General features: G+C 36.8%; 1 protein-coding gene across 6 annotated transcripts in view; it reads right to left on the bottom strand.

Moving 5' to 3' along the window:
- Window positions 1-1,185: 1,185 nt before the first annotated feature.
- LOC124803112 (receptor expression-enhancing protein 1) overlaps window positions 1,186-27,545 on the bottom strand; it is a 292,008-nt gene continuing 265,648 nt past the window's right edge. The window contains exons 9-10 of one of the 6 annotated variants that reach the window (XM_047264270.1): window positions 22,915-23,250; window positions 1,186-2,328 (exon numbers count right to left, since the gene is read on the bottom strand). In XM_047264270.1, coding sequence (XP_047120226.1) covers window positions 2,266-2,328; window positions 22,915-23,250 — 399 coding nt within the window. In that variant the 3' untranslated portion in view covers window positions 1,186-2,265. Of the gene's footprint in view, window positions 2,329-19,642; window positions 19,798-22,914; window positions 23,251-27,545 lie in introns of those variants that run through there. The other 5 variants (XM_047264272.1, XM_047264269.1, XM_047264271.1 and 2 more) reach the window with 5 other exon arrangements.

Genomic DNA, 27,545 nt, shown 5'->3' with positions numbered 1-27,545 from the left:
TTTCAGATTTGGTTATCTTCTAAATCTTGACATTCATCAAGGATTTAATGGACAAAAGTTCATTGAATCTCTGTCTAAGGGTAATTGTGATGACATTTTGCACCACCTTAGTTTGCAGACAACTACTTCATGTCTGTGAAAATAGTCAATAAATGTACTGAAATTGGTATTGGTAAAAGTGGAACTGTTAGAAGCAACAAAACTGAAAATTGCCCATTATAATGTATAGCTGCCATCAAGAAGGAACACAGAGGCTCTTACAAAATTATGTGTGATAAGAATTCACAGTTACTTGTGTGTCGCTGGAATGAAAACTGTGCATTCACGACAGTGTCAAACTGTGAATGTGTAAATCCCATTTGCAAAGTTCAAAGATATTCTGCCGCCATGAAAAATAAACTTATTGCTACTCAACTTCATCTAATCAAGTCTTTCAATGACAATATGAGTGTAACAGACAGTATGGACCAAAATGTGAGCTATTACAAGACAAATATCAGATCCAAGAAATGGTGGTGGCCAATTTTTTGTGGGGTTTAAATTAGCAATTTAGAATTTATGTCTATTGTACAGACATTCTGAGAATGAAGAAATCAATTTTCTCACATTTAAAAGAAGAGTCGTGAGCAATCTCTTACAAAAATATGGGAAACAAAAATGTAAGGAAGAGCAAAGTGTCACCCCACCTGCAGTTGCTAAGTGTGTCTGCGGCATTTTGTTTCAATAAAACAAGGCACTTTATTGTTCCTCAACAGAAGAATGAGATGTGCTCTCTGTAAGTCACACACAACTCACATGTGCACAAAATGTAATGTACCCTTACATGAAAAATGGCATGTGGCAATTATATGCATAGAGCTACTTCTAGTTCTAAATCGCATGGTGTTATTGCATCAGATAAAGATTAACAACTCTGAAAAACACAGTAGTCCTACACCTGATGCCAGTTACATGCAAAAAAAATTGCACTCATAAAACCAGTTCATTCTTAAGGAGTAAAGAAAACACAAAATTGACAAAGTTGATTAACACAATACTTCTGTGTACCTGCAAATTGCATCAGATGACTTAATCATCTTTCACACTGCAATATCCCTTTAAATACGTACTGGGAAAAGTTTTGTTTGAAATAAAGAAAAAATTACATGAGAGAAATTATTTTATTGTGTGTACATTACATTTTAAAATGCATTACAGTGTTTATTAGATAATTTCAGATCAAATAAGTTAAATTATAAGTGAATTCAGATAAATATTAATCATAACTGAGACCAATAACATTCAGCATTACATATTTTTTCACCTCCTCGTAAAAAATGATAAATGTACAATACTATTCGACATATACATTTTATACTGTGAAAGATTTGCTGTTTTGTCACACACATTACTTTCTGTCTTGGTAAAAACCATTGAGCAACATTGTCAAGTCATATCCTGACATGTTTGTCTCTAAACATCACACGTCAATCAAAACACATCTCGTACAATTGTATCAGTTCAGTAACATGAAGTATATAGAAATTTTTAGACTAGCATTATCAACAACAACATTGTTAATTTCTACTTCTACTGACACAGAAGAATGTAAACTGCTGTATAAAAAAAGAAGTACAGTTCATGCAGTCTGGGCAAAACTGTTCAGTCTCAAGAATCAACAATTATGCAGTGCAATACCTCCATAAAAATTTTGTCTAACAACAGGGAAGCAGTAGCTTTTGTCTTCAGTATACCAGTTCTTCTCTTGGGGAAGGAATGTAAAACATCATTGGACAGATAGAAATTCAACAAAGGACAATAATTTAACCTTGTTAAAGCTTCTTCTTACAAATCTATTCGTAGTATCTGACAGCAGAGTCAAGCTATAATCAACAGCAATATACAACAAATTTAGAATATAAAATCAGGAACAACATATTTTAATTTTAAAGTGTGCATTTTATTTTTCCATTCGGAATAAAGCTTTCCTGGTGAACATTAGCTCCTAGCTGCCAAAAAGAAGTCTAATTTTTTTTTAGTACCACATGTTCCAGCTCAATCACAGTATGTACATAAACAACATAGTCATTACTTCCAATGAAATCAGAAATTGAATTTCTGTTGCCCTGTCACGGCAGTGGAATTTCACTGAATGACTAGCAGGATCAAAGACAGCAGGAACATCTAACAGCATTCTATGACTTTGGAGTGTAATACTCTTGTTGGCTGCTCAACCTCCTCATTGGACAAAATCATCTTGAGATGCCTATTGTGGAGAACCTAAGTTCACTGTAGTTTTCTTTTTCCAGTTTTCTTGCTCCGAGGAAGAGTAGCAGAGCCCGATACTTGCTGTGGACAAAAGTAAACTGTTGTTATAAGCAGTGAAAGTGTTTTTGTACACTACAGTATGACAATATCTAAATCAGCTCACCCTAAAGTCTTTTAGTAGGGAAATATTAAAAAAATGAATTACTCATTAAATTCCTTAGAAGACAATTTCCCTGACACACAAGAATTAACTGCAGGTTATATTTTTAATGGACTGTGTAAAATAGGGTGTCCATTTCATTTCTTTAAAGAAAAGGACATTTTAAAAAGTTTATAAAAATATCTCCCCCCTTTCCCATGAACCTTGGAATTAATGGGGAGGCTTGCATGCCTGAGCAATACAGATACCGTAGGTGTAACCACAATGGAGGGGTATCTGTTGAGAGGCCAGTCAAACATGTGGCTCCTGAAGAGGGGCAGCAGCCTTTTCAGTAGTTGCAGGGGCAACAGTCTGGATGATTAACTGATCTGGCCTTGTAACATTAACCAAAACGGCCTTGCTGTCCTGGTATTGCAAATGGCTGAAAGCAAGGGGAAACTACAGCCATAATTTTTCCCAAGGGCATGCAGCCTTACTGTACGGTTAAATGATGATGGCGTCCTCTTGGTTAAAATATTCCAGAGGTAAATTAGCCCCCATTTGGATCTCTGGGCGGAGACTACTCAGAAGGACATCGTTATCAGGAGAAAGAAAACTGGCATTCTACGGATTGGAGTGGGGAATGTCAGATCCCTTAATCAGGCAGGTAGGTTAGAAAATTTAAAAATGGAAATGAGTAGTTTAAAGCTGGATATAGTGGGAATTAGTGAAGTTTGGTGGCAGGAGGACCAAGACTTCTAGGTCCGGTTAATACAGGGCTATAAATACAAAATCAAATAACGGTAAGGCAGGAGTAGGTTTAATAATGAATGAAAAAACAGGAGTGCAAGTATGCTACTACAAACAGCATAGAGAACATATTATTACAGCCAAGATAGACACGAAACCAATGCCTACCACAGTAGTACAAGTTTATGTGCCAACTAGCTCTGCAGGTGACGAAGAGATTGAAGAAATGTATAATGAGATAAAAGAAATTTTCAGATAGTGAAGGGAGATGAAAATTTAATAGTCATGGGTGACTGGAATTCGATAGTAGGAAAAGGAAGAGAAAGAAACATAGTAGGTCAATATGGAAGGGGGTAAGGAATGAGAGAGGAAGCCGTCTGGCAGAATTTTGCACAGAGCATAGCTAAAACTTGGATTAAGAATCATGCATGAAGGTTGTATATGTGGAAGAGACCTGGATACATTGGAAGGTTTCAGATAGATTATATAATCAGAAGACAGAGATTTAGGAACCAGGTTTTAAATTGTAAGACATTTTCATGGGTAGATGTGGACTCTGACCACTATCTATTGATTATGAACTGTAGATTAAAACTGAAGAAACTGCAAAAAGGTAGGAATTTAAGGAGATGGGACCTGGATAAACTGAAAGAACCAGAGATTGTACAGAGTTTCACAGAGAGCATTAGGAAACAATTGACAAGAACAGGGGAAAAAATCCAGTAGAAGAGGAATGGGTAGCTTTGAGAGAGAAATAGTGAAGGCAGTGGAGGATCGAGTAGGTAAAAAGACGAGGGCTAGTAGAAATCCTTGGGTAACAGAAGAGATACTGAATTTAATTGATGAAAGGAGAAAATATAAAAATGCAGCAAATGAAGCAGGCAAAAAGGAATACAAATGTCTCAAAAATGAGATCGATAGGAAGTGCAAAATGGATAAGCATGGACGGGTAGAGGACAAATGTAAGAATGCAGAGGCATATATCACAAGGGGTAAGATAGATACTGCCTACAGGAAAACTAAAGAGACCTTTGGAGAAAAAGAGAACCACTTGTATGAATATCAAGAGCTCAGATGGGAAAACCAGTTCCAAGCAAAGGGAAAGCAGAAAGGTGGATCTAACAAAACTCTACCATCTAGTGAGTAAGATGTATGAGACAAGCGAAACTCTCTCAGACTTCAAGAAGAAGAAGAATTCCAATCCCAAAGAAAGCAGGGGTTGACAGATGTGAAAATTACCGAACTATCATTTTAATAAGCCACGGCTGCAAAATACTAATGCGAATTCTTTACAGGCAAATGGAAAAACTGGTAGAAGCTGACCTCCGGGGAAGATCAGTTAGGGTTGGAACACATTAGGCAATATTGACCCTACGACTTGTCTTAGAAGATAGATTAATAAAAGGCAAACCTACGTTTCTAGAATTAGTAGACTTAGAGAAAGCTTTTGACAATGTTGACTGGAATACTCTCATTCACATTCTAAAGGTGGCAGGGGTAAAATACAGGGAGCGAAAGGCTATTTACAATTTGTACAGAAACCAGACTGCAGTTATAAGAGTTGAGGCGCATGAAAGGGAAGAAGTGATTGGGTAGGAGTGAGACAAGGTTGTACCCTATCCCCAATCTATATATTGAGCAAGCAGTAAAGTAAACACAAGAAAAATTTGGATTAGGAATTAAAATCCATGGTGAAGAAATTAAAACTTTGTTTGTCACTGACATTGTAATTCTGGCAGAGACTGCAAAGGACCTGGAAGAGCAGTTGAACAGAATGGACAGTGTCTTCCAAGAAGGATATAAGATGAACATCAACAAAAGCAAAATGAGGATAATGGAATGTAGACTAATTAAATCCGGTGGTGATGAGGGAATTAGGTTATGAAATGAGACACTTAAAGTGGAAGCTGAGTTCTGCTATTTGGGAAGCAAAATAACTGGTGATGCTCGAAGTAGAGAAGATATAAAATGTAGACTGGCAAAGGCAAGGAAAGCGTTTCTGAAGAAGAGAAATTTGTTGACATTGAGTATAGAGTTAAGCGTCAGGAAGTCTTTTTCTAAAAGTATTAATATGGAGTGTAACCATGTATGGACGTGAAACATGGATGATAAGTAGTTTAGACAAGAAGAGAAAAGAAGATTTTGAAATGTGGTGCTACAGAAGAATGCTGAAGATTAGATGGGTAGATCACATAACTAAGGAGGAAGTATTGAATAGAATTGGGGAGAAGAGCAGTTTGTGGCACAACTTGACTAGAAGAAGGGATCGGTTGGTAGGACATGTTCTGAGGCATCAATTCATCACCAATTTACTACTGGAGGGCAGAGTGGAGGGTAAAAATCATAGAGGGGGACCAAGAGATGAATACACTAAGCAGTTTCAGGAGGATGTAGGGTGCAGTAGTTACTTGTAGATGAAGAAGCCTACACAGGGTGCAGTAGCATGGCGAGCTGCATCAAACCAGTCTCTGCACATAAGACCACAACAACAACAACAACAACATAAAAAATCTACGACAATTGAAGAAAGATATAGGACAAAAATATTGTGTGGACAAAATTTAATGGACATAGAAGTTTACCTTTACATCATGGATTCAGATGATCCAGAATGATTTTTTAAAATTATTCTGCTTTGTGATTCACAATGTCAGACCTTCAATCATATCAATAGCAAATAACATACATATCACAGTGTTCCCGTCACCAGTGATAAACTCACTGTTGTGGCTCTTCCTAGCGTATACACTGGCATAATGCGCAGTAGTTAACTGTGTATCAAACATCTGGTAGCACAAAACACTTCTGCCATGGGAAATTAAAAAAAGTGGGACTCTGAGAATCACTGAAAAAACTTTCAGGACAGTGGATTTTTTCTTTTGTGTGTGTGTGTGTGTGTGTGTGTGTGGGGGGGGGGGGGGGGGGGCGCCTCAGGACTGTTATGGGAAACATGGGACAAATGGACACCCTCCTAGTGTAAACCTACATTAAACTTTACCAAATGGTGGTGACTGGCATTACAAACTTTCAAAATGCGGTTTTTCTAACATTAAGTAAGACAGTTGTTGTCTGCCACAAAAACCCCAAGGAGATGTCACAGATCCCTAATATTATATGGTATATGGTTTGGGAACTAATGGCATCAACCATCCACACATTTTCAGATCAAGGAACCACAAGTTTCACAATTGGAAAGAAAGGAGTGGCGGTTTCCAATTAGTATTCCTGTAGAATGTTTCGATACAATTTCATTCATCATATATTGTGTTTTTAAAAGCTAACATATCAAAATAAATTATTTCCCATTTTAATTATAACCCAACAAAATTTAGCTGAATTAATCCAGTTTGCTTTTTTGAATAAAGTTCAACAAAAATAAAATATGTAGTATTAACAGTGTGTCTGTTGTATAGAAAAGAAAATTATATAGCATAATTTCTTTGCTTTTGTACCAGCATTTTGCAGGAGGGTAAGGTCAAATTAAGTTGCGATTGATTACTAAAGTTCACCATCTTTACAGTGAACAAGTGTAGTACCATCACAGAAAGACTCAATGCAATATGTGCTATTAAGAAGTCACAACATGGTTTAAAAGAACTTACTTAAATCTACCACACATATAAAGCACTAGTTCCACATGACACAGGCCACATCTCTTTGCTTACATATCTTGTTCATAAGTGCACACAATGAAGCTAGAAAGAGAAAGAATGAGACATGTGGGCAACAACTAATCACACAGGTGCATGATATGAGAAACAGAGGAAGAATATCCCTACACTTTTCAATAAAGTTTCAAGCAACAGCAAAATGTTCTGAACAGAATGTGCCTAAACAATATTTCATTAAAACAGACTTTTTGCCACAATAATACTGTCTGTAATAGTTTTTCAGAAACAATTTGGAGGTTGAAATAGTAATTCACTCCTTTTTGTGTAGTCTTTTCATTTTTCTCAAATCTTTATCAGCAACATGAGTGATACTGCAGAATCCATACAATATTCAGTTTCTCATTCAGGCTCACATCAAAATGAGATAAACTGCACAGAAACCAAGCATAATATAAGCAATATACGGCATAAAACTGTAGCCAACTTTGTTGTTTACAGTTTCTCATGCAGAAATGTTTAGGCAGTTCAAAAACAGATTCAACACAAACTTAAAATATGCAATCAGCATCATAGTTTTATCAACAACATTAGAAAAGAAAGCAAAAACAATATTTTTAGTAGTCTTCAAATCACACAAACCAAGCAAATTAAAAACATTATGTTAATGTACTTGCTATCACATGCTTTGAGTATGAGTTTACTTTCATGAGACTGCTGCACATATGAATTTCACACCCAGCAAGATTCGATAGCAGAAAAGAAGCGGTTTGGAATATTACAAAATTACAAAAGATTACAACTCTGCACTGGAATTAGGACATCAAGTTTGTGAAAAGGAATAAATTCATATTGATTTTGTTTCTTACCACAGTAACAAGTGATGTTTGACCCAATATAGTGTACAGAAACATACAAACCTGGTCCAAACTCTAATACATATGCCTTCATTTACCAAAATTGTACATCAACTCATGGGTACTTCTTTTTAATTTCCTTACTTTGAAAAAGCTAATTATCTTTGTGAGCCAATTTGCAACTTTAATTACCAGATAAAATATGAATTTTAATGGTATTATAAAAACTACACATATATTTAGTGCAGCAGCATTTAGTAATAACAATGGAAAGAAAATCTGAAATCAGTTTGTTAGTTGTGGCATGGTACGTCAATAATTCGTATCTCTCATCAAATGTAGGTGTAGTCAGGTAGTGCATTGATAGTTTCTTCTCTCAGAAACAACAAATTTATTCAAAATGAGTTGCAGTTTTAATACACATATTTAAGAACATTGCTTCTTACTTTGATTGTCCAATGAATGTGTCTCATTCTTTTTAGTAATCTGAAAAGTAACAAACTTCAAGGTAAAATCAACTAGCAATAACATTTCTTCCTGTGTTATGTCTTTAAACGACATCTAAATGTTAGATAGCTAAGGACCCACACACAAACAAGAAATGTTGAAGTACATCCCTGTAAATGTGTCCACAGGTCGGCTTCTTCCATAACGAGGGAAAAAGATATAGGATAGGATAAGATGGGGCCAAGGTAGAGAACCAGTAATCTTCCTACATTGTCAAAAGCAGTGTTTCCTTGTGAGAGCCTCTCATCATCGGTGACGTGGAGAGATCTTTCTGCCAAAGCCCAAATCGTATATGGCCACTGATGTACCTCCCAAACTTAATTCCACACTACTCTTTCAATTCCCATCAATAGCAAAATTTTATCAAAGATATAAAGCAAAGTAGATACACATTCCTTCCACAAAACTGAAATACTTAACCTTTAGCATTGCACAATGTTTCCACAACAGTGCACTAAACATACTTTCAAGACATACTTTGTCTGTGGGAGATCACTAAGTTTCATTCTGTCAAAAACGTAAAATCTGTAAGAAACAATTCAAGCCCCTGGCCAGCTTTGTTCTAGGAGTGAGCAAGAAAACTATGTGCTGAACAGATTTAAATTTCTGTGGCTGCAAAATAAACATCAGTTTAAAAAAAGAAGCCTAACACTTTAAAGGATGTGATAAGAATATCTGTCTTGAGTTTCCATACTATATAACTTCAGAACCTACAAGACTGTGTATTATTGCTCAAATTTATTTCATTTCCCAATGGCAATATTTCCCCAAATCTATTCAATTATCCATGGCAGTGACGGAAAAATGCATGCACATAAGCACAGCAAATACTCTGAGTGAAAGACATAAGCAGTTGAAGCAGAGTAAACTCACCTCTACTGTTACCATTTCATTCCCACGTGGGGAGCTGCTTAAGAAAGTAAACAAAGTGTGTAACATTTACCTTTTTTGCTCTGCTTTGTATTGCATTAGTGCTCTGTTATGATTATCCAAAGCTCAAAAAATTATTAAAAACTCTAACAAAGTTGATCTGTTTCATGTCATTTGTCCAGTCTTTCTACAGAATACATGTTTTTTGAGTTTGTCACCAGATCAAATTGCATAAATTCTACAATATTTCTTCATTAATGTGATTAGATTAGTCTTTCTACAGAATACATGGCTCTCAGATCAGCCACTGGATAACATCATGTACATTCCACAATGTTTCTTTGAAGCAGTTGTTCAACATCAACATCAAGGGGTTTCCACTGGCAACTGCTGGCGAGTAGTGAGTGCCACAGCATCAAAGAGATCTTGTGGATGCAGCAGCAAATCCGAGTGCCACATATCCAATAGATGCATGGGAAAGCCTGGAGATTCACAGTCTTTTTACAGTTCTCAGAATGTGTCACACCTAATTGTTAATGACATTTCTGACAGTTGCATTCTTCTTCTAGTTTCAGAATAAAATGATACCAGCAAAAACTGTGATCCTATAGACATTGTAAAGAAGAGAGACACTAACATGTGCCAAATATAACTTACAGATTAAATCATAATTCTTTGTTGTCTGAACTGTTAAAATTCACCCCAAGTTATGTTCTCAGATTATATCCAACAAGATATTTTGTTGCAAACATATGATGTATTTGAAAGTGCCAGTGAGAGAGGTTCCACACTTGTTTTCCTCCCTTTTTTTACTTGACTATCTTAATAATATATCTTCATTTTATAATCAATAGTTAAATGATTTGATAAAAGAACACACACTTTCCCAGGAAACAGGACAACTCTTCAAAACTATTTTACATCAACTACTGAAACTATTCAAACAAAAATTATTTAACAAATTCATAGTTTCTGATTCATTATGGCATACTGTCAAGTCTCTTCCAACAATGCCCCTTGAGTTCAAATTGTGGCATCGATACTAATGACTTCTACTTCTCAGATTATTTACTGCGCCATGTGCAACATTTTGACTAATTGCCACAGTGTAGTAATACTATTGGTATGAACTTATGATTACTGGATCAAATAATTATATGATTGCATGAGTAAAGTATGAGAAACTTTTATGTCAGCTATCAGATGGTTGATGATCTATTATTTTCTTAAGGGACTCCCAGAGGAAGTTAAAATATAGACCACTATAATCTATAGAAAAATATGAAACAAAGATAAAAAATACAAAAAGCATATTTCAGACAGTGAGAACACAGAACCACAAATTAAGCCAACTGGGCACTTGACTCATAACCAGGAGAGTAGCACACTGAAGGAGATAACTTACGTATTTTGATAGAACCATCGATGTCAAAAACACACAACTGAGGATGAAATACAAGGTACATGGGATGTTAGATTGAGTCTATATTTTTAGATTTCCAGAAACTTTTGACAAAACTCCTCACAAGAAATTTCTAATCAAATTCTGTGCCTATAGAGTATCATCTCAGTTGTGCAACTGAATTTGCAAGTTCAAGTCATACGCCTCACAGTTCATAGTAATTGACAGAGAGCCATCGAGTAAAACAGAAGTAATATCTGGCATTCCCCAAGGAAACTTTATAGGCCCTCTGCTGTTCCTGATCTACATAAATGATTTAGGAGACAATCTGAACAACCCTCTTAGATTCTTTACAGATGATGCAATCACTTATCATCTTCTAAAGTCATCAGAAGATCAAAACTAATTGCAAAATTATTTAGAAAAGATATCTGTATGGTGCAAAAAGTGGAATTTCACTCTAAATAATCAAAAGTGTCAAGTCATCCACATTTCTGCATGGAAACTACAAAATGTAGGCTACACAAAATATCACACAAATCTAATGGCTACAAATTCAACTAAATACTTAAGGATTACAGTTAGAAATAACTTAAATTGGAATTATGACATAGATTTTGTTGTGGGGAAAGTAAACCAGACTGCAATTTATATGCAAAAAAACTTAAAAAATACAACAGGTCTACTAAAGTGACTGCTTACACGATGCTTGTCCACCCTCTTTTGGAGTACTGCTATGTGGTGTGGGATCCACACCAGATAGGATTGGCAGAGGACATCAAAAAAGTTCAGAGAAGGGCAGCTCGTACTGTATTATAATGAAACAGGTGAGAGAGTGCCATGGATATGATAAGTGGCCTGGGGTGGCAATCATTAACTCAAAGGCATTTCTAATTGTGGCAGGATCTTCTCATAAAATTTAATTTGACAACTGTCTCCTCAGAGTGTGAAAATATTGTGTTAGTGCTCACCTACATATGGAGAAATGACCATCGCAATAAAACATGAGAAATCAAAGCTTGCACAGAAAGGAAATTACTTGAAGGTGATTTGATGAACACTCTGGCAGGCTCCCAATTGTGAACTAACATGTATATTCTGTTCAGAATTTTGTAATGTTATCAATCATACTAGATGACTGACAAGAAAGATCTGCACCAAAAGCATGAGATGTCACTTTTTATGCATACTACAGAAAGCAACAGAAAGGACATTGAACTTTAACAGCCCCCGCCCCCTTCCCCAATCCTAACCTCTCGCAACTCTTAACCTCCCCCACCCCAATACAGACAAACTGTTTTTCTAGTTTCTCCATTCCATGCATCTTTCCACTACTTTTCTATTCAAATCCTGGATTGCTGCCTCTCAACCTCTATATCGATGTCCATATTCTCTTATGACATTATCTGTTTATTATTTTGTATATTTATTATTGCGACTATTATTATTATTATTATTATTATTATTATTATTATTTGCTTTTGCAGTGACCTTCCATATTTTTTTTACTTTACCAGCTTCATTAATCTTTAATTACCGCCTGCACCTTATCACCTCTAATGGCTCTCATCTTTAATGTATTGTTTACCAGATGCTCACTATCAGGATGGTCTGCAATTTTAACCTTAGATGTTAGCCCATTGTTACTCCTAAATAATTTTCTGCAACACATTTTTGCCTTGATTATGTGTGTAAAGCAACTTTACCTTCACATCAGTATCTATATATTTTACTCACTCTTTCTTTCCTCTCAAGGCAGATTAAAAAAGAGGGTTGGAGATTTAATGATTACGAAAAGTTTGGAGATCCCATGATGTGTTAGTTCACTGCATTTACTTTAGTGCTTTTATCATGACCTTGCATATTTATTTCGTGGAAAGTAGCTGTTGAAACATCTGTTTTCAGTAGTGTGATTTATTTTTGTTATAAAACAAGAGCAGGTCTTTAGTGCTACTTTAGTCATCCCAATGTTGTTAGTAGTCCTGACTGCCTCCCCCTCCTGTGTACTCCCCCTCTCCAGACACACAGTATGATCTGGATAGTGTGTCTGCTTGTTGTGTGCAGACAGACTTAACAAATATTGGGCACTCTCTGTAAACAACTGAAAGCTGGGTTGGCCATGGCTGACAGGCTTCAGGTCACAGCTAAAGGCTGCAACAATATTGAGGCACCAGACACAAGACTTGTGATACCTCTGGAGGATCTGGAATCCCCTAGTAACCCTGTTGTCACTGCACTGTCTGATACACAGCCTCTGACTGGTCTGTCTTCACTTAAGAGTGAGGGGTGGACAGTGGTGATTTCACATATCTTTGGGTAGAGGGAGACAGTGAGAGCTGGATGCACAGGCAGCTTCTTATGCCTAGCAACAGGTACAAGATGCTACCCAGTGTTGGGTCAGGAAGGGATGCCTCTCGCTTTGGGTCAGTGATTGATTTTTCTGCCCACTTTTGGACAAATGTAGAGTGTGGATGTGCTAGACATTGGGAGCACCAACATTAGGTGTCTTCTCAGGGAAATAGCAGGCGGGATGGGTAAGAATTCCAGTGTGTACTGGTATGCTTCCAGGGAGATCTCACTCAGACGTGAGACATGGAAGCAGCTATCCAACACACTGGGTGCAACCGGCTACAAATTGTGACCATCCTCAGTAATCTTTTGGCAGTTGGCTGCTTTGGTGGAGGCACCTAGCATCACATACAGGATGCAGACTAAATTCACTATTTGCAGCATCAATCCCAGAGTCAATCATAGTCCTCTGGTTTGGAGCTGAATGGAATGTCTAAACTAGAGGCTCAGATGATTCTGTGACAACATCAGATGTGAATTTCTCAATCTTCACCACTGAGTGGAGAACTGTAGGGTCTCCCTCAATATGTCAGGTATGTATTACATGCAGAAGGTGGCTACTGGGGTACTGGACTGCAAGAGAAGGGTACTTGCGAATTTTTCAGCTTAGAAGAACATCCCCCTGGGTACAGTGATAAACTGCCTGCTGATATTGAAGACAGATCAGCTGCATTGTTCTCAGAGAATATTTATCGTCACAGATTGGAAACAGAAGAGATTAATGTGATGTTAATAAAGTGCAAGAGCATCCATGATAAGGTCCCAGAATGGATAACAATAGAAACATTAAATTGGTTGCAATGATAAGTGAATAGCAACAAAATTGTAAATATAGATGGGAATATTTACCATAGGGATATATTAGATGCCAATATCAGTCGCATTTTTACTGTAGTAAATAATTCAATACTATCTAATGAAGTTGTTATTGATTCTAAAAGTGAGATAATCTGAGTGAAGTTAAGCATCAAATAGATCTTATAATTAAATATCTCCTTGAGACATTTAAGTCTCTTTTTAATTCATTTCATCTGCTTCGATCATGAAGCATCAAAGATAAGAAAAAAGGTGCATCAGGCACTTTTCTAGACCACTTGCATCAGGAGTGTAGTTGCAGAGCATTTCACAGACAATTTGCACCTGTAGAATGTGAGAGTCATGTGATCAAAACTGGTGCCAGAGACAGGGATTCATGTGACATTATTCTGAATGTCAACAATCTTATGGAAAGGATAGATTGCTACTCACCACAAAGGTGACATAATTAGTTGCAAATATGCACAATGGAAAGACTGTTACATATTGAGTTTTCAGCCAAAGCCTTCTTCAGAAAGGAAAATACACACACATTCATACAAGCAAGCTCACCTCTTGCACACAACAAGCCCCATCTCCAGAACACAACACAAACCTCTCTTTTTTAGCTTCCACAAATCAACAATGTGCACATCAGAGGTAAGAATCAGTTGAATACTTCATGCTATCAGACTTGAGATTGCAGTTTGTATTAACATGTAAAATAATTGCCTCCCCACTCGTTTCAAAACAATCACAATCAAAATAGTGGAAAAATACACATCACAGTGATAGAATGGGTGAGTGACAAATACAGTCAACACCAGCAAATAAGATGCTACACAGTTGGTGACAAATTTCTATAAAAACACTACAGCATGAAGTCTCCCAACCACTGCCAAGTACTACCAGTCAGAAGCAGGGAGTCCACGTCCCACATTACAGTTCTCACTTAGTAACGTGTTTGTGAAAATTGAGTCCAGCTAAACACAGGAAAACATACTGCTTCCCGAGTGGGTAGGAAGAATAGTTTTTGTTTCAATGTTTAAAGTTGGTGTACATGTTTGATACGTAATGCTACTTTAGCCATACCTTTTCAAGATGCATACTGAACGTCATTTTAAAACAATTCATGAAAACTTAGAATCAGAAGCAGCTGTTTGTAGTGAGGTGTGGAGGAAGAAACTTTCTAATCTTAACTGTAAATCACAATCATAGCAGTGGTTTTTTGTAAAACCTGTACAAAAAAGTCTTTCATGAAACACAGCATATTTTGTGTCTGGTAAGTACTGATGAAACATGCAAAACCATTTGATGACATCACATTTGTTGAGGAGTGCATTCTGACAGCTAGTGAGTCCTTGTCTTGCACATTTAAAAACAAATTAGAGATAATATCAGCTATCAGAGACATGCTTCTGTCAATGCCTACTATAACAAGAAAAGTGGAATTAATGGTGGAAAATATAAAAGGTCAGCTGATAACAGATTTGCAATCCTGCTTGTGTTTCTCATTACAGTTAAATGGGTTAGTTAGATGGGAGTTGATTTGTCTCAAGTTATGATTTTTGTAATATTGATATTTTTGGATTTCAGTGTAAAGGTACACTTGCTTACAGTTTTGATCTCAAGGAGAATATTTTTACAAAGCATTCAAATCTTTCACTTCTGAATATGATTTGCCAATTCAGAAACTTGTGTCTATTACTACTGATGGAGTGCCTTGCATGGTAGGCAAACACAAATAATTTGTTACCTCATGTGCGAATGACAAATCTTTCCCACTTCCATTAAGTGTCATTATATCATGCATCGGCATGTGCTCTGGACACATTTTCAAAATGACATGTTATAATACGTCACAAAAACTGCAAATTAAATTCACACACAATCACTACTGAGAAGAAAGTTTAGAGTGCAAGTTAGAAGAATTGGACAGCCAGTTTGGAGGCTTGCTGTTGCACATCAAAGTTTGATGTCTGAGTACACATATGTTTCTCAATGGATTTAGGGAACTTCCGCCAGTGATAAAATCTTATGTGTCTAAAAGAGAGGAAGATTACTCAGAACTGTAGGATTTGAGCTGGTGGTTGTATCTAGAATTTTTAACTGACATGACAGTTAAATTAAATGAGTGAAAGAACTTCAAGGAAAAATCCAAACTGTCATAACTCTTACGTCTTGCAGAAAGTGTTTAATGCAAAATTGATCTTTTGATAGCACAGTTCCAGAAATTAAATGTGAAATACTTTCCTCAAACACAGACAGAACTGTCAGATCCACAAGCTACAAAGTCAGCCTGACAACATTGAAGACAGACTTTGAAAACCAGTTTTCAGATTTCAAGGCACTGGAACCTGTTCTAGCTTTCACAGCTCAACATTTCCAAACAACGGATGTGAAAAGGAGTACTCTTTTATCTTGTGGTGAGACTGAACTTGAATAAGAAACAATTTGATCTGAAAATAATGTTTCTGTAAGTCAGAATATGAAGAAGATTACTTTTGGAAATTAGTGAGTGTAAAAACCTATCCTAATATTATAAAAGTGGCATGTTATGTTTTATCATTTCTTGGAACAACTTACCTACATGAGACAGCATGAACACCGTGAAATCAAAGTGTAAAAATATATTGATTGATCCTTTCAGACTGCATATGGTTGTCTCTAGCAAATTATTCACCAGATTATAGTAAACTTGTCAATGATACGCCAAGCCAAGTATGCCGCTAAACATTTTCAACATTTATGGTAGCATATATTTTAATTTTGTTCAAAATTGGGTGCCAGACCTACGACTTTGGCTGTAGAGAGAATTACCTTTGATATGTTTTAAGTAATTAAAATGGTTAATTTTGGCTATAGTGTTACTTTGTACTTAAATCTTTATGAATTTTTCAGTCAGTAGATCTCCAAATAAACTAAATAGCATGTAGTAGACCTCATGTCTAAAAAGGTTGAGCACCGTGTATGTAGAGGATGCTACAGCGACTGTAAGGCTGTGATAGCATCAGTGACTACGGGTTTGTTAGACCTGTTAAGAAAGTTAGATAATATTCTCACTTAGAAAGAATTAAAGGGCACAAACTTCAGAGTATGTGGAAACTCAACATCAAAAATTCAGTATTGAGACTGAACATGGGGAGCACAAATGGGTAAAATTCAAAAGTATTGCTCAATATGCTACAGACAATTATGTTCTGAGTAAGGTTAGTAGCCAAGTCAGAAAGTTGTTATGTAAACAAATAGTGCTCCCGCATAGATTTGTGAGAAGCCACAATCTAACTGACAAACAAAAGCTGAACAAAGTGAATATGAGAGTAAGGAGAGCAATGACAGAAGTATTCAGAGATTTGCAAAGTAAAATTTTGTCTACTTATCTGACTAATAACTCTAAGAAGTTTTGGTCTTACATAAGACCAGTAAGATCTAAATAATCTATTCACTCATTCAGTGACTGCGCTGGCACCAGAATGGAAGATGACAAAGAGAAGGCCAAAATACTGGCAGATATTGAGATAAATGAGAAACATGGATTCTGCAAATAAGAGATCTTGCGAAACTCAGCTCACTCTGTATGCCCATGAGATCCCCACCATTATGGACACTGGTGTCTAGGGTGACGCCATATCACTCTACTTCAGGGAGGCTTTTGATACAGTACTGCACTGTCCTTTAGTGAAAAACTACAAGCTTACCAGATTTGTGACTGGATTCAAGATTTCCTTGCAGATTAAACTCAACATGTCACTCTTAACAGAACAAAATCAATAGATGTATAACTAATTGCAGGAGTATCTCAAAGAAATGTGATAGGACCTTTACTGTATAAAATACATAATGTGTGCAAAACTTAAGTATGAAAGTAACTTTCGCATGATGTATCACTGCCAAGTAACATAACATGATAAAGCCTGGACCATACGTAGAAAAAACTGCTGCAGTATAGTGCAGAAGGTAGCTGAAAGAAACACACAATAAAACAAACAGAAATGACATTTTTATTCAAAGACAATAATTACACTGAGGTCACAATGTTCCCAGGTGCATAATGTGTTTCCACCTCTCGCCATACGAGTATACGCCTAGCACTGTCAAATACAATAATTTTGGTGGCCCAGGTGTTATTGTGCGAGGACACGCAAAGTTGCATGGGTACACTGACCTTCAACTCTTTGAAAACAGTACTCTCACTGGTCAACGTTATTGTGACACTATACTCCTTTCCCATAAGCATCTTTTCAGTGGTGCTTTTGGCCTTGACTTCATTTTTGTGGATGATAATGCAAGACCATGTGGGAATGCACAGATGGAGGAGCACTTGGAATGAGAGGATATTCAGGAAATGGAGGGACCTGGCCATACTCATGAGTTAAATCCCACACCATGCAATGCATTGGGAGACGTATTGCAGCATGTCCACATACACCATCAATCATCCAGCATTTGTCAACTGTGCGGGTGGAGGAATCGAATGCCCTACCACCAGATCTCCTTACCAACTTAATGGCCAGCATGGGAGTGCATAACAGAGTGTGTTCCCGCATCCATGGCGATCACGTTTTGTAATATTCAGCTCACCATCGTGAATCATGGTGACTTCAGTGTAATTATTATTGTTCAATAAAAGTGACATTTTTGTTCACCTAATTGGGTATTTCTTTCAGTTACCTTCTTTACTATACTGTAGCAGTTCTTTCTCTGTGTCGACCAAGTGTGATCGAGCTATGTTGCTTGGCAGTGACACATCAAGTGAAAGTTACTTTTGCCCTTAAGTTTTGCACACCAGTACTTATATTTAAATGATCTAGTGGATAATGGTGGAAACTCCACAGGCTGTCTGAACATGATGGAGCTGTCTATAAGAAAGTGGGAACTTCAGAAGACTTCAACCAACTTCAAGAAGATCTGATGAAGATTGATGAAAGGCGTAGGAACTGGCAATTGTCCCTAAATGTAAATAAAAATTGTGCATATACAGAACAAGAAATCCACTACTGTACACTAATACTATTGGTGACAAATTGCTGGAAATAATAATTACCATAAAATATCTAGGAGTAACAATCCACAGCAACTTTCAAACCTTTAGTGGAATACTCATTAAAACAAATAGTAGGGAAAGCAGATCTCAGACAGAGATTCATAGAAAGAACCTTAAGGAAATGCAATTCATCCTTGAAAGCAGTCGCTTACAAAACTATTGGTCAACCAATTCTTCAGTACTGCTCATCAGTCTGAGACCCTGACCAGGTTGGATTAGTAGAAGAGATGAACAAGATCCAACAAAGAGTGGCACGTTTCATAATGGAATTGTTTACGCACCTCATAGTCAGTGTGAGAGCATTACAGAGATGCTAAACAAACTCCAGTGGCAGGCAATACAAGAGAGGTGTTATGCATCACAGAGAGGTTTATTACCGAAATTTTGCGAGTGTACATTTCGGGAAGTGTCTGACAACAAATCACTTTCTCCCAAATATATCTCGTGATACAACCACAATGAGAAAATTTGAGAAACCAGAGGCAATATCGAGGTCTGACACTCATTCTTCACATGTGTTATTTAGAAGTGGAATAGGGAAAGGGGGGGAGGCTTCATATAGTGGTACCAGAAGTACCCTCCACCATACACCGTAAGATAGTTTGTGGAGTACGGATGTAGACATGGATGTTTCTGTAACCTGTATGTTTTAGTCAGAGAAGATTTTCAACATTCCTGTTTTTTTATAAAATATGCTGGATGTGGCTTCATTCATTGCTATTTTATGATATAATATGATGATTCCCTCTTTTCCTGTCATGTCCTATACTCTGGTTTTCCTTTTTACCCAGGGTCTGGGATTCTTTACTATTTAGGCCTTGAATAGTATTACTCCTTTCCCTCCACTCTATTTGCTGGGTGATGGAACATTTGGTTCTAAAGCTAGCATTTTTGTTTCATTATGATCATGTGTGTATCTGCAACACCTGTAAGTAGAAGCTGTAAATTAAATTTGGATATCATTAATTACGGGTACTAAAAATGACTTGATAGGTGATATTGTGAACTAATATTGTGTGTTGCTTAATGATGCTTTCTCGTGTAACTCAAATACAATAAAAGACAAAGCCCGTCTTATGTTTTCACAAGTAGTAATTTTATTTACACAGACTCAAACAAAATGTGGAATAGTGTTGTACATCTGCTATCACAAAATATGTCTCACTGATGGCTGGTGTTGTCCGGGTCTTCTATTTATATCATGGATTATATCATAATTTGTTAACAATCTGAAAAATAAATATTTAACCTGTTCAAATCTAACAAATTTTCAAAATTTAAACATGATGTCACATACACAGGCTTCCCTCAGGAGATATGATACAGAGAGGACACAGCATGAAGATGTGAAAACAAAAGTATTTGCAAATAGACAGAACATATAAGAAACAAGAGCATTTCTGCCTAAATATAAGAAACAAGAGCATTTCTGCCTAAAGCTAAGATTTCTGAATAAGATGTGATTAACAGAATTAACCAAAGTATCTTCTTAGCTTATTGAATGATGAGGGCATTAACTATGAATATAGCCAGTCAGTCCCTGGATGTAAGGTAATAATCATAACATTAACTATACTGATATTTTCAGCCACGAATTCACCACTGTCTTTTTTCTCTCTCTTTTAAGATGGTAACTGCCAAATTGGCAGGAGTGCGTTGCCAGCCTGAGGGACAGACTGTGAAATGGAAACAAACTGATAAAGCCCAGTTGTTTCATGAACCACTTTTCTGTCTCTGCACAGCAATTATTTTAGGAGTGCACTCGATTTAACATTCTTCTTGTTTCTCTAAATACATCATGTAAGTTCCACAGCTTTCCACTGAACATCTTTTTATGTTCTTGGTCATATGTTATTGAATACAAATTATACAGTGATTGAATTTATTTATAGTAAATACATACATTTTACTCAGGAAAGTCTCATAAAAAAGTATCAAAAATAGTTCACAATTAGCGTGTGTCCCATAAATAAAGTCAGTCCTGCTAGAGTTTTGGAAAAGTGATGTTTCTCTCAGTGAGCTTCACAGACAGGTGCTACACTGATTTATATTGCTTGCTATTTTGATTCATCTTCGGATGATCTCTCTGAACACAGTACAGGAGGATGAATACATGTTCAAAAAATAGAATTACCTCACCAAAATGTTTTAGTTTCAGTCACCATGATATCTTCACCTTCACTGTCAGAAGAAACTTTGAAGTCACTTTTATGAACATAGCAAGCATCTCCCCATCTCTACATCTCATTTTCTCATTATGAAAAGGATATCATGAACTGAGAGCAGTAACTTTACGAAAAACAATGTTCCACTCTCTCATATTCAACTGCACTCTTCCAGGTTATTCATACACTATAATGGTTATGTAATATTCCCAATCACCTTCAGTGTGCATGGAACATACATAGTATTAGACAATCACAACATATCAGCAGTTAAGGAAGAGTTTATCCCTTATCTCTGTTAGTATATCACAAGTCTGAATGGAGCTCCTGGCCTAAACAATTAGTTAATACATTAGGTGCAGTGAAAGGGTTCGTAGTAACTCATTAGTAGTTTCTTATAATACTGCACTTAGGAAACTGAGTAGACCAACATTATACTGTAGCTAAAGATGCCCAAATGCACAACTAATTCTTCCTCGTACCATAGACAAGACTCCTACAACAAAGTGGCAAGGCATGGCAAATGGGTAATACGTAACACAAAAATATAAAAAATAGGCTTCAGATGTCAATAATCCCCTAAATACAGTTCAGTTCCTAACTTTCTGAATGGGTCTATTATTGGGGTGCTTGACGACCAATACGTCGACTGGGCGAGCGTGACATCTCACGTATGCGAATGCCATCTTCTGCTGTACCAACTTCCTTTCCACGGGATCTTTTGCCACTATGCCAGAATGGAAGCATTGATGCAAGGTTTTCTATCTGTCCATGCAGCTTTGCAACTGGTGATTCTGCCATTTTTTTCGGTGAACGTGACCTGTGTTCTGATTTCTTTTCACTTTCCTCAGAAATAGAGCCTTTTGATGATGACCTTTTAGATCTTGGAGGTGGCTCTGGTGCTTGAAGTTTGTGATATCTTCCTGACCGAACATCTTTCTTTGGATCTTGGAGTGAGTTTGAATTTGTTGGAATTTGAGAGTCATAATTTAGTGGGGTCTGAGAATCAAAAATGCTGTCACTTTTGTTTGAAACTGTCTCTGCATCAACAATTTTTTCAGCGCTGTCAGTGTTTAGAGATGGATTGTCAGCTGAGGAAATTGTTGCATTCTGAGCATTATCAAGAGCAGCATACGGCGTAGCTTGCAGACTTGGCTGATTATGGTCAGAATTATCATGAGAAATGCTGTTTTCCGCTTTCAAGTCTTTGTCATCATCTGAATCAACTCTTAATGATGGCTTTTCAGCTATAGAAATTATGGCTTGCTGGGTATTATCAGGAACTCCATGTGATACACCTGGTAGACTCAGCTGCTTATTGTTAAGCATATCACTGAAGATACTGTTTTCTGTCTTCCTGCCTTCAATATCACTTGCATCTTGAAAATCATCACCCATGATCTCTTGATCCTCTTCTGCACCTACAACGTTACTTGGACAGTTCATTTCAGCCTTTGCACTTGATGAAATTTGCTCACAAGTATAGCTACCATCTTTTGTTTGAGAAAAAACATTACTTTCTTCTAAAGCCTTTCCATCATTACAAGCAGTTTTATCTGCATCTCCAGGACTCCGATTTGACTCAGAAATACAGTCATGGCATTTCTCTTCCCTCCGCAAGGAATTATTTATTTCCTCTAACTGTTTTAATGGCTCTGTTGAGTTCATAACTAACACTTTATCACTTGCATTACCTCCTTTAAGGGCTTCAGACATAGCGGGTGCAAAACTTTCTGCACACAACTGAGGATTTACATCCACTGGAAGCAAAGTAGTTTCAGTTTTCACATTTTCTTGAGGAATGGTTATCAAACTTTGCATGTCTTTGCTTTCATCAACATTTGAAGTTCCTACAGAATCAACCAGTGGATCATCAACATTATTTTCTGTACTAGTTTTACATTGCTCAGAGATGTTTGGAAGCATGTTGGAAGATGATGATAATGACGTGAATGTAGCTGCAGAACCATTGTCAATTATTTCTTGACCCAAACAAATATTTACCTTTTCTGGCTCATTCACCATTTCAGAATAAGAATCAATAAACTCTTCTTTTGAATCTTTAAACTGGCACTCATTTAGCACATTTGGGGGAGGTACAGAAACAGAATCATAAAAATCATCATCAGATTCTATTGCTGAATTAATATCCGACTGATTTGGATGGAAGGATTCACTCACTTTGATATCTGACATTTCCTTAGTTCCAGCCAATTCTAAAATGGAAGATGACTCAGTTCTGTGTATAGACTCCATTATTTCTCCTTCAGCTAAGTGAAAAGAATCTTCTGGTTTTTCATTTTGTTTTACCGCTTCTGAAACTTTAATCTCTGACAGTTTGCTCATGGAAACTTTCTGCTCAAGTTCAGCATTTAATGCTTGTAGGAGGGCGACTAACTCAGGTCGTAGGAGGTCAGCTGACATTGGCAGGGAATTGGAACGGGAACGAGAATGGGAAGGAGAAAGAGAACTCATTTCTAGGTCGTCGTTTTCTCCGAGGCTACATTCTTCACTGGCCTTTAAACAGAAATAACAAAATCTAAATGTGGATTCTCGACTGCTAAAATAAACAACAGTGAAATTATATGTAAATAAAACATAAGTTTGATACAGTTTCCAGAGATTAAATATGATAAGAGGCTTGAAAATTAATTACAAAATAAACAATACACTACATCTAAAAAAATAAAGAATAAAAATAAGAAAATAAGCAAGCACACTATTAAGAAGAGGTCTTCAATAACAATGAGCACGTATTCTTTGCTTCACCAAGCCAATGTTTGTGGCAGAAATGTTTCCACTGTACTTCACTTTGAGTGTTTCAAACGAGGTGGAAAAATCAGACACTTAGTTAGTTTGTTTTCTCCCCCCCCCCTCCCACTATGAGCTGCACAAAAATACACCTATCCAGTTAAAAAGCTATATCTAAGTAAACAAAAACAAAGATAGGAAACCATTATCTGTAGATGAAAGATGCTAGGCACGTAAACATACATTAACACACACAATTTCACTAGATTCACCCCCCCTCCCAACCACCCTATACACACACACACACACACACACACACACACACACACACACACACAGTTATACAAATGCAGGCAATATATCCTATTGTGTGGTAGCATTGTAGAGGGACAGGGGAAGGAATAGCACAATTATAGCAATACGGAGATGTAAAATGGATGGGACAGTAACGGAGAATGTGTGTGTGTGTGTGTGTGTGTGTGTGTGTGTGTGTGTGTGTGTGTGTGTGTGCGCGCGTGTGTGTGTGTGTGTGTGTGCGTGCGCGCATGCGGCGCATGCGCGTGCTGGGGGGTGGGGGGATGCAAGGAAAGGAAAGAAGATTAATGTCATTTACTATATGGGACTTGCGGAAATTGAGCAAACGTCTGAGAAACAGTTTGTTGTTACACACATATAGAAATCTTCACAGAATTGTAGCACAGTTGCCATACAATGTGGCTGCATTCACTAATGACCCTACATTCAGGTGGGTTTGCGTGTGTGTGTGTGTGTGTGTGTGTGTGTGTGTGTGTGTGTGTGTGTGAGTGAGTGAGTGAGAGTGAGAGTGAGAGAGAGTGAGAGAGAGAGAGAGAGAGAGAGAGAGAGAGAGAGAGAGAGAGAGAGAGAATAGCAAAAACAATGGCAGACCAGAAACTGTAATTCTCTATACTACTACATGTTTGTAAGTGCCACACACCAATCAGCTATAAATGTGTGGTTACTATCATTATTTTTTTCATGGTTCCCATTTTACAACTTTCACTATTGTAATATCTAAATAAAATTATTTTTGATAGAATGAAATTAAGCACCACACTCCTAATGTGCTACATCAGGCAGCCAATATTATATTAGACAAAGTTAAAAATATAGGTAATATACTATAAACAATTATTCCTTTTTATTTCAAGAAAAGTTCATAGTAGTCTATATCCAAATTGGCATCAGATGACCCAGATAACAACAGAGTCACCTTCACTTGAAAATGAACTTCATGAAAAAAACTGGATGATGATGACACAAAAAACATGATAGAGTGCAGAACATTTTCATGGTAGAAGCACTGGTTCACAAAAAAATTACTATCACTTTGCATCATGTAAGACTGTTGACATGGTAAGCATAATTTCAAATGCATATTATGAGTTGAAAGTGTAAAAAAAGAAGTACACTTAACAGCACAAAAATTGGCCAGTATGAATCAGGGCTAGAGTTCAGGTTCTGTACAGCACTGATACAAATAAAACACATTAAGCCTGTTTCAAACACTAGAAAGTTCAGGATGGAATAACAGCAGTATTAAGCAGAGGATAAATTGCTACTTACCGTATAGAGGAGATATCGAGTCACAGTCATGCACAATGAAAGACTGCTCTCTGTAATCCAAAGTCTCCTCTACATGGTGAGTAGCTATCTACCCTTTTCATAATATTTTTATTTATTTTTATTTACATGTCAAGTTTCGTAGATCCAAATTGAGGAGCAACTCTCCAAGGTCATGGAATGTGTCAGTACATGAAATTACAATATAAAAGTAATAACAGACAAAAATAAACGTTTATGAAACTGAAAAAGTCAGTCCATAAGTGTAAGTAAACACAATCAACAATACAATAAGAATCAGCTTAATTTTTCAAGGAACTCCTCGACAGACTAGGAGGAGTGACGCATGAGGAAACTCTTCAGTTTCGATTTGAGAGCACGTAGATTACTGCTAAGATTTTTGAATTGGAGTGGTAGCTTACTGAAAATGGATGCAGCAGTATACTGCACACCTTTTTGCACAAGAGTTAAGGAAGTCCAATCCAAATGCAGATTTGATTTCTGCCGAGTATTAACCAAGGGAAAGCTGCTTATTCTTAGGAATAAGCTAATATTATTAACAACAAATGACAGTAAGGAATATATATATATTGAGAGGCCAATGTCAAAATACCCAGACTTGTGAACAGGGATTGACAAGAGGTTCGTGAACTTACACCACATATTGGCCGAAGCACCCTTTCTGAGCCAAAAATATCATTTTAGAATGGGAAGAGTTACCACAAAATGTAATAGCATATGACATAAGTGAATGAAAATAAGCAAAGTAGACTAATTTTCATGTCAAACGATCACTCACTTCTGATACCGTTCAAATAGTAAAAATGGCAGTATTAAGTCTATGACCAAGATCCTGAATGTGGGCTTTCCACAACAGCTTACTATCTATCTGAACACCCAGAAATTGGTACTGTTCAGTTCCACTAATCATATGTCCATTCTGTGAAATTAAAATGTCAGGTTTTGTTGAATTGTGTGTTAGAAACTGTAAAAACTGAGTCTTACTGTGATTAAGCATTAGTTTATTTTCTACAAGCCATGAACTTAGGTCATGTACTGCACTATTTGAAACCGAGCCAATGTTGCACACAACATCCTTTACCACCAAGCTAGTGTCATCAGCAAAACAGAAATATTTAGAGTTACCCGTAATACTAGAGGGCACATCATTTATATAAATAAGGAACAGGAGCAGCCCCAACACTGATCCCTGGGGCATCCTCCACTTGACAGTACCCCACTCAGACCCCACATCACAGCCGTTATCAACATTATGAATAATGACCTTTTGCTCCCTCTTGCTAAAGTAAGAGGTGAACCAGTTGTGAGCTACTCCCTGCATTCCGTAACGGTCCAACTTCTGGAGCAATATTTTGTGATCAACACAATCAAAAAAATATGCCAGGCATTCGAAACCTTTTGTTTAGCCCATCCAGTACCTCACAGAGAAGAGAGAATATAGAATTTTCAATTGTTAAATGACTTCTAAAGCCAAACTGTACATTTGATAGCAAATCGTGTGACATAAAATGATCAATTATCCTTACATACACAGCCTTTTCAATAACTTTTGCAAACACTGAAGGCATAGAAATAGGTCTAAAATTATCTACATTATCCCTTTCTCCCTTTTTATAATGCGGCTTTGCTATTGAGTACTTAATCACTCAGGAAATTGACCATTCCTAAAGGAAAAATTACAAATATGACTAAATACAGGGCTAACATGTGCAGCATAGCACTTTAATATTCTGCTAGACACTCCATCATAACCATGGTAGTCCTTAGTCTTCAGTGAATTAATTATTGACTCAATGTCCCTCTTGTCTGTATGATAGAGGAGTATTTCAGACATCAATCTCGGAAAGGAGTTTGCCAAGGAAGTTATATGATTTCCTGTAGAAACTAAATTTTTATTTAATTCACCAGCAATGCTCAGAAAATGATTGTTAAATACTGTACATATATCTGATTTATCAGTAACAGAAATATTTTTACTGTGAACTGACTTTATATCGTCGACCTTGTACTGCTAACCAGACATTCCTTCACAACTGACCATATGGTTTTAATTTTATCCTGTGAATTAGCTATTCTATTTGCATACCACGTACTCTTTGCCTTCCTAATAACATTTTAAGCACCTTACAATACTGTTTGTAATGAACTACTGTAGCTCGATTATGACTACTTCTAACATTTTGATATAATTCCCGCTTTGTTCTACAAGATATCCTTATCCCACTAGCCAGCCACTCGGGCTGCCTATTAGTGCTAGTACCCCGTTTAGAACGTTGTAATAGAAAGCAACTTTCAAAGAGCATGAGAAATGTGTTAAGGAAAGCATTGTATTTATCATCTATGTTATCGGCACTATAAACATCCTGTCACTCTTGTTCCTTGACAAGGTTTAAAAAACTCTCTACTGCTGTTGGATTAATTTTCCTACATAGTTTGTAATTAAATATGACACTGGTTTG

Source organism: Schistocerca piceifrons, chromosome 6 (genome assembly GCF_021461385.2).
Source record: "Schistocerca piceifrons isolate TAMUIC-IGC-003096 chromosome 6, iqSchPice1.1, whole genome shotgun sequence".
Classification (NCBI taxonomy): domain Eukaryota; kingdom Metazoa; phylum Arthropoda; class Insecta; order Orthoptera; family Acrididae; genus Schistocerca; species Schistocerca piceifrons.
Note: the sequence above shows the minus strand (reverse complement) of the source record. Positions and strands in the feature narration are given on the sequence as shown.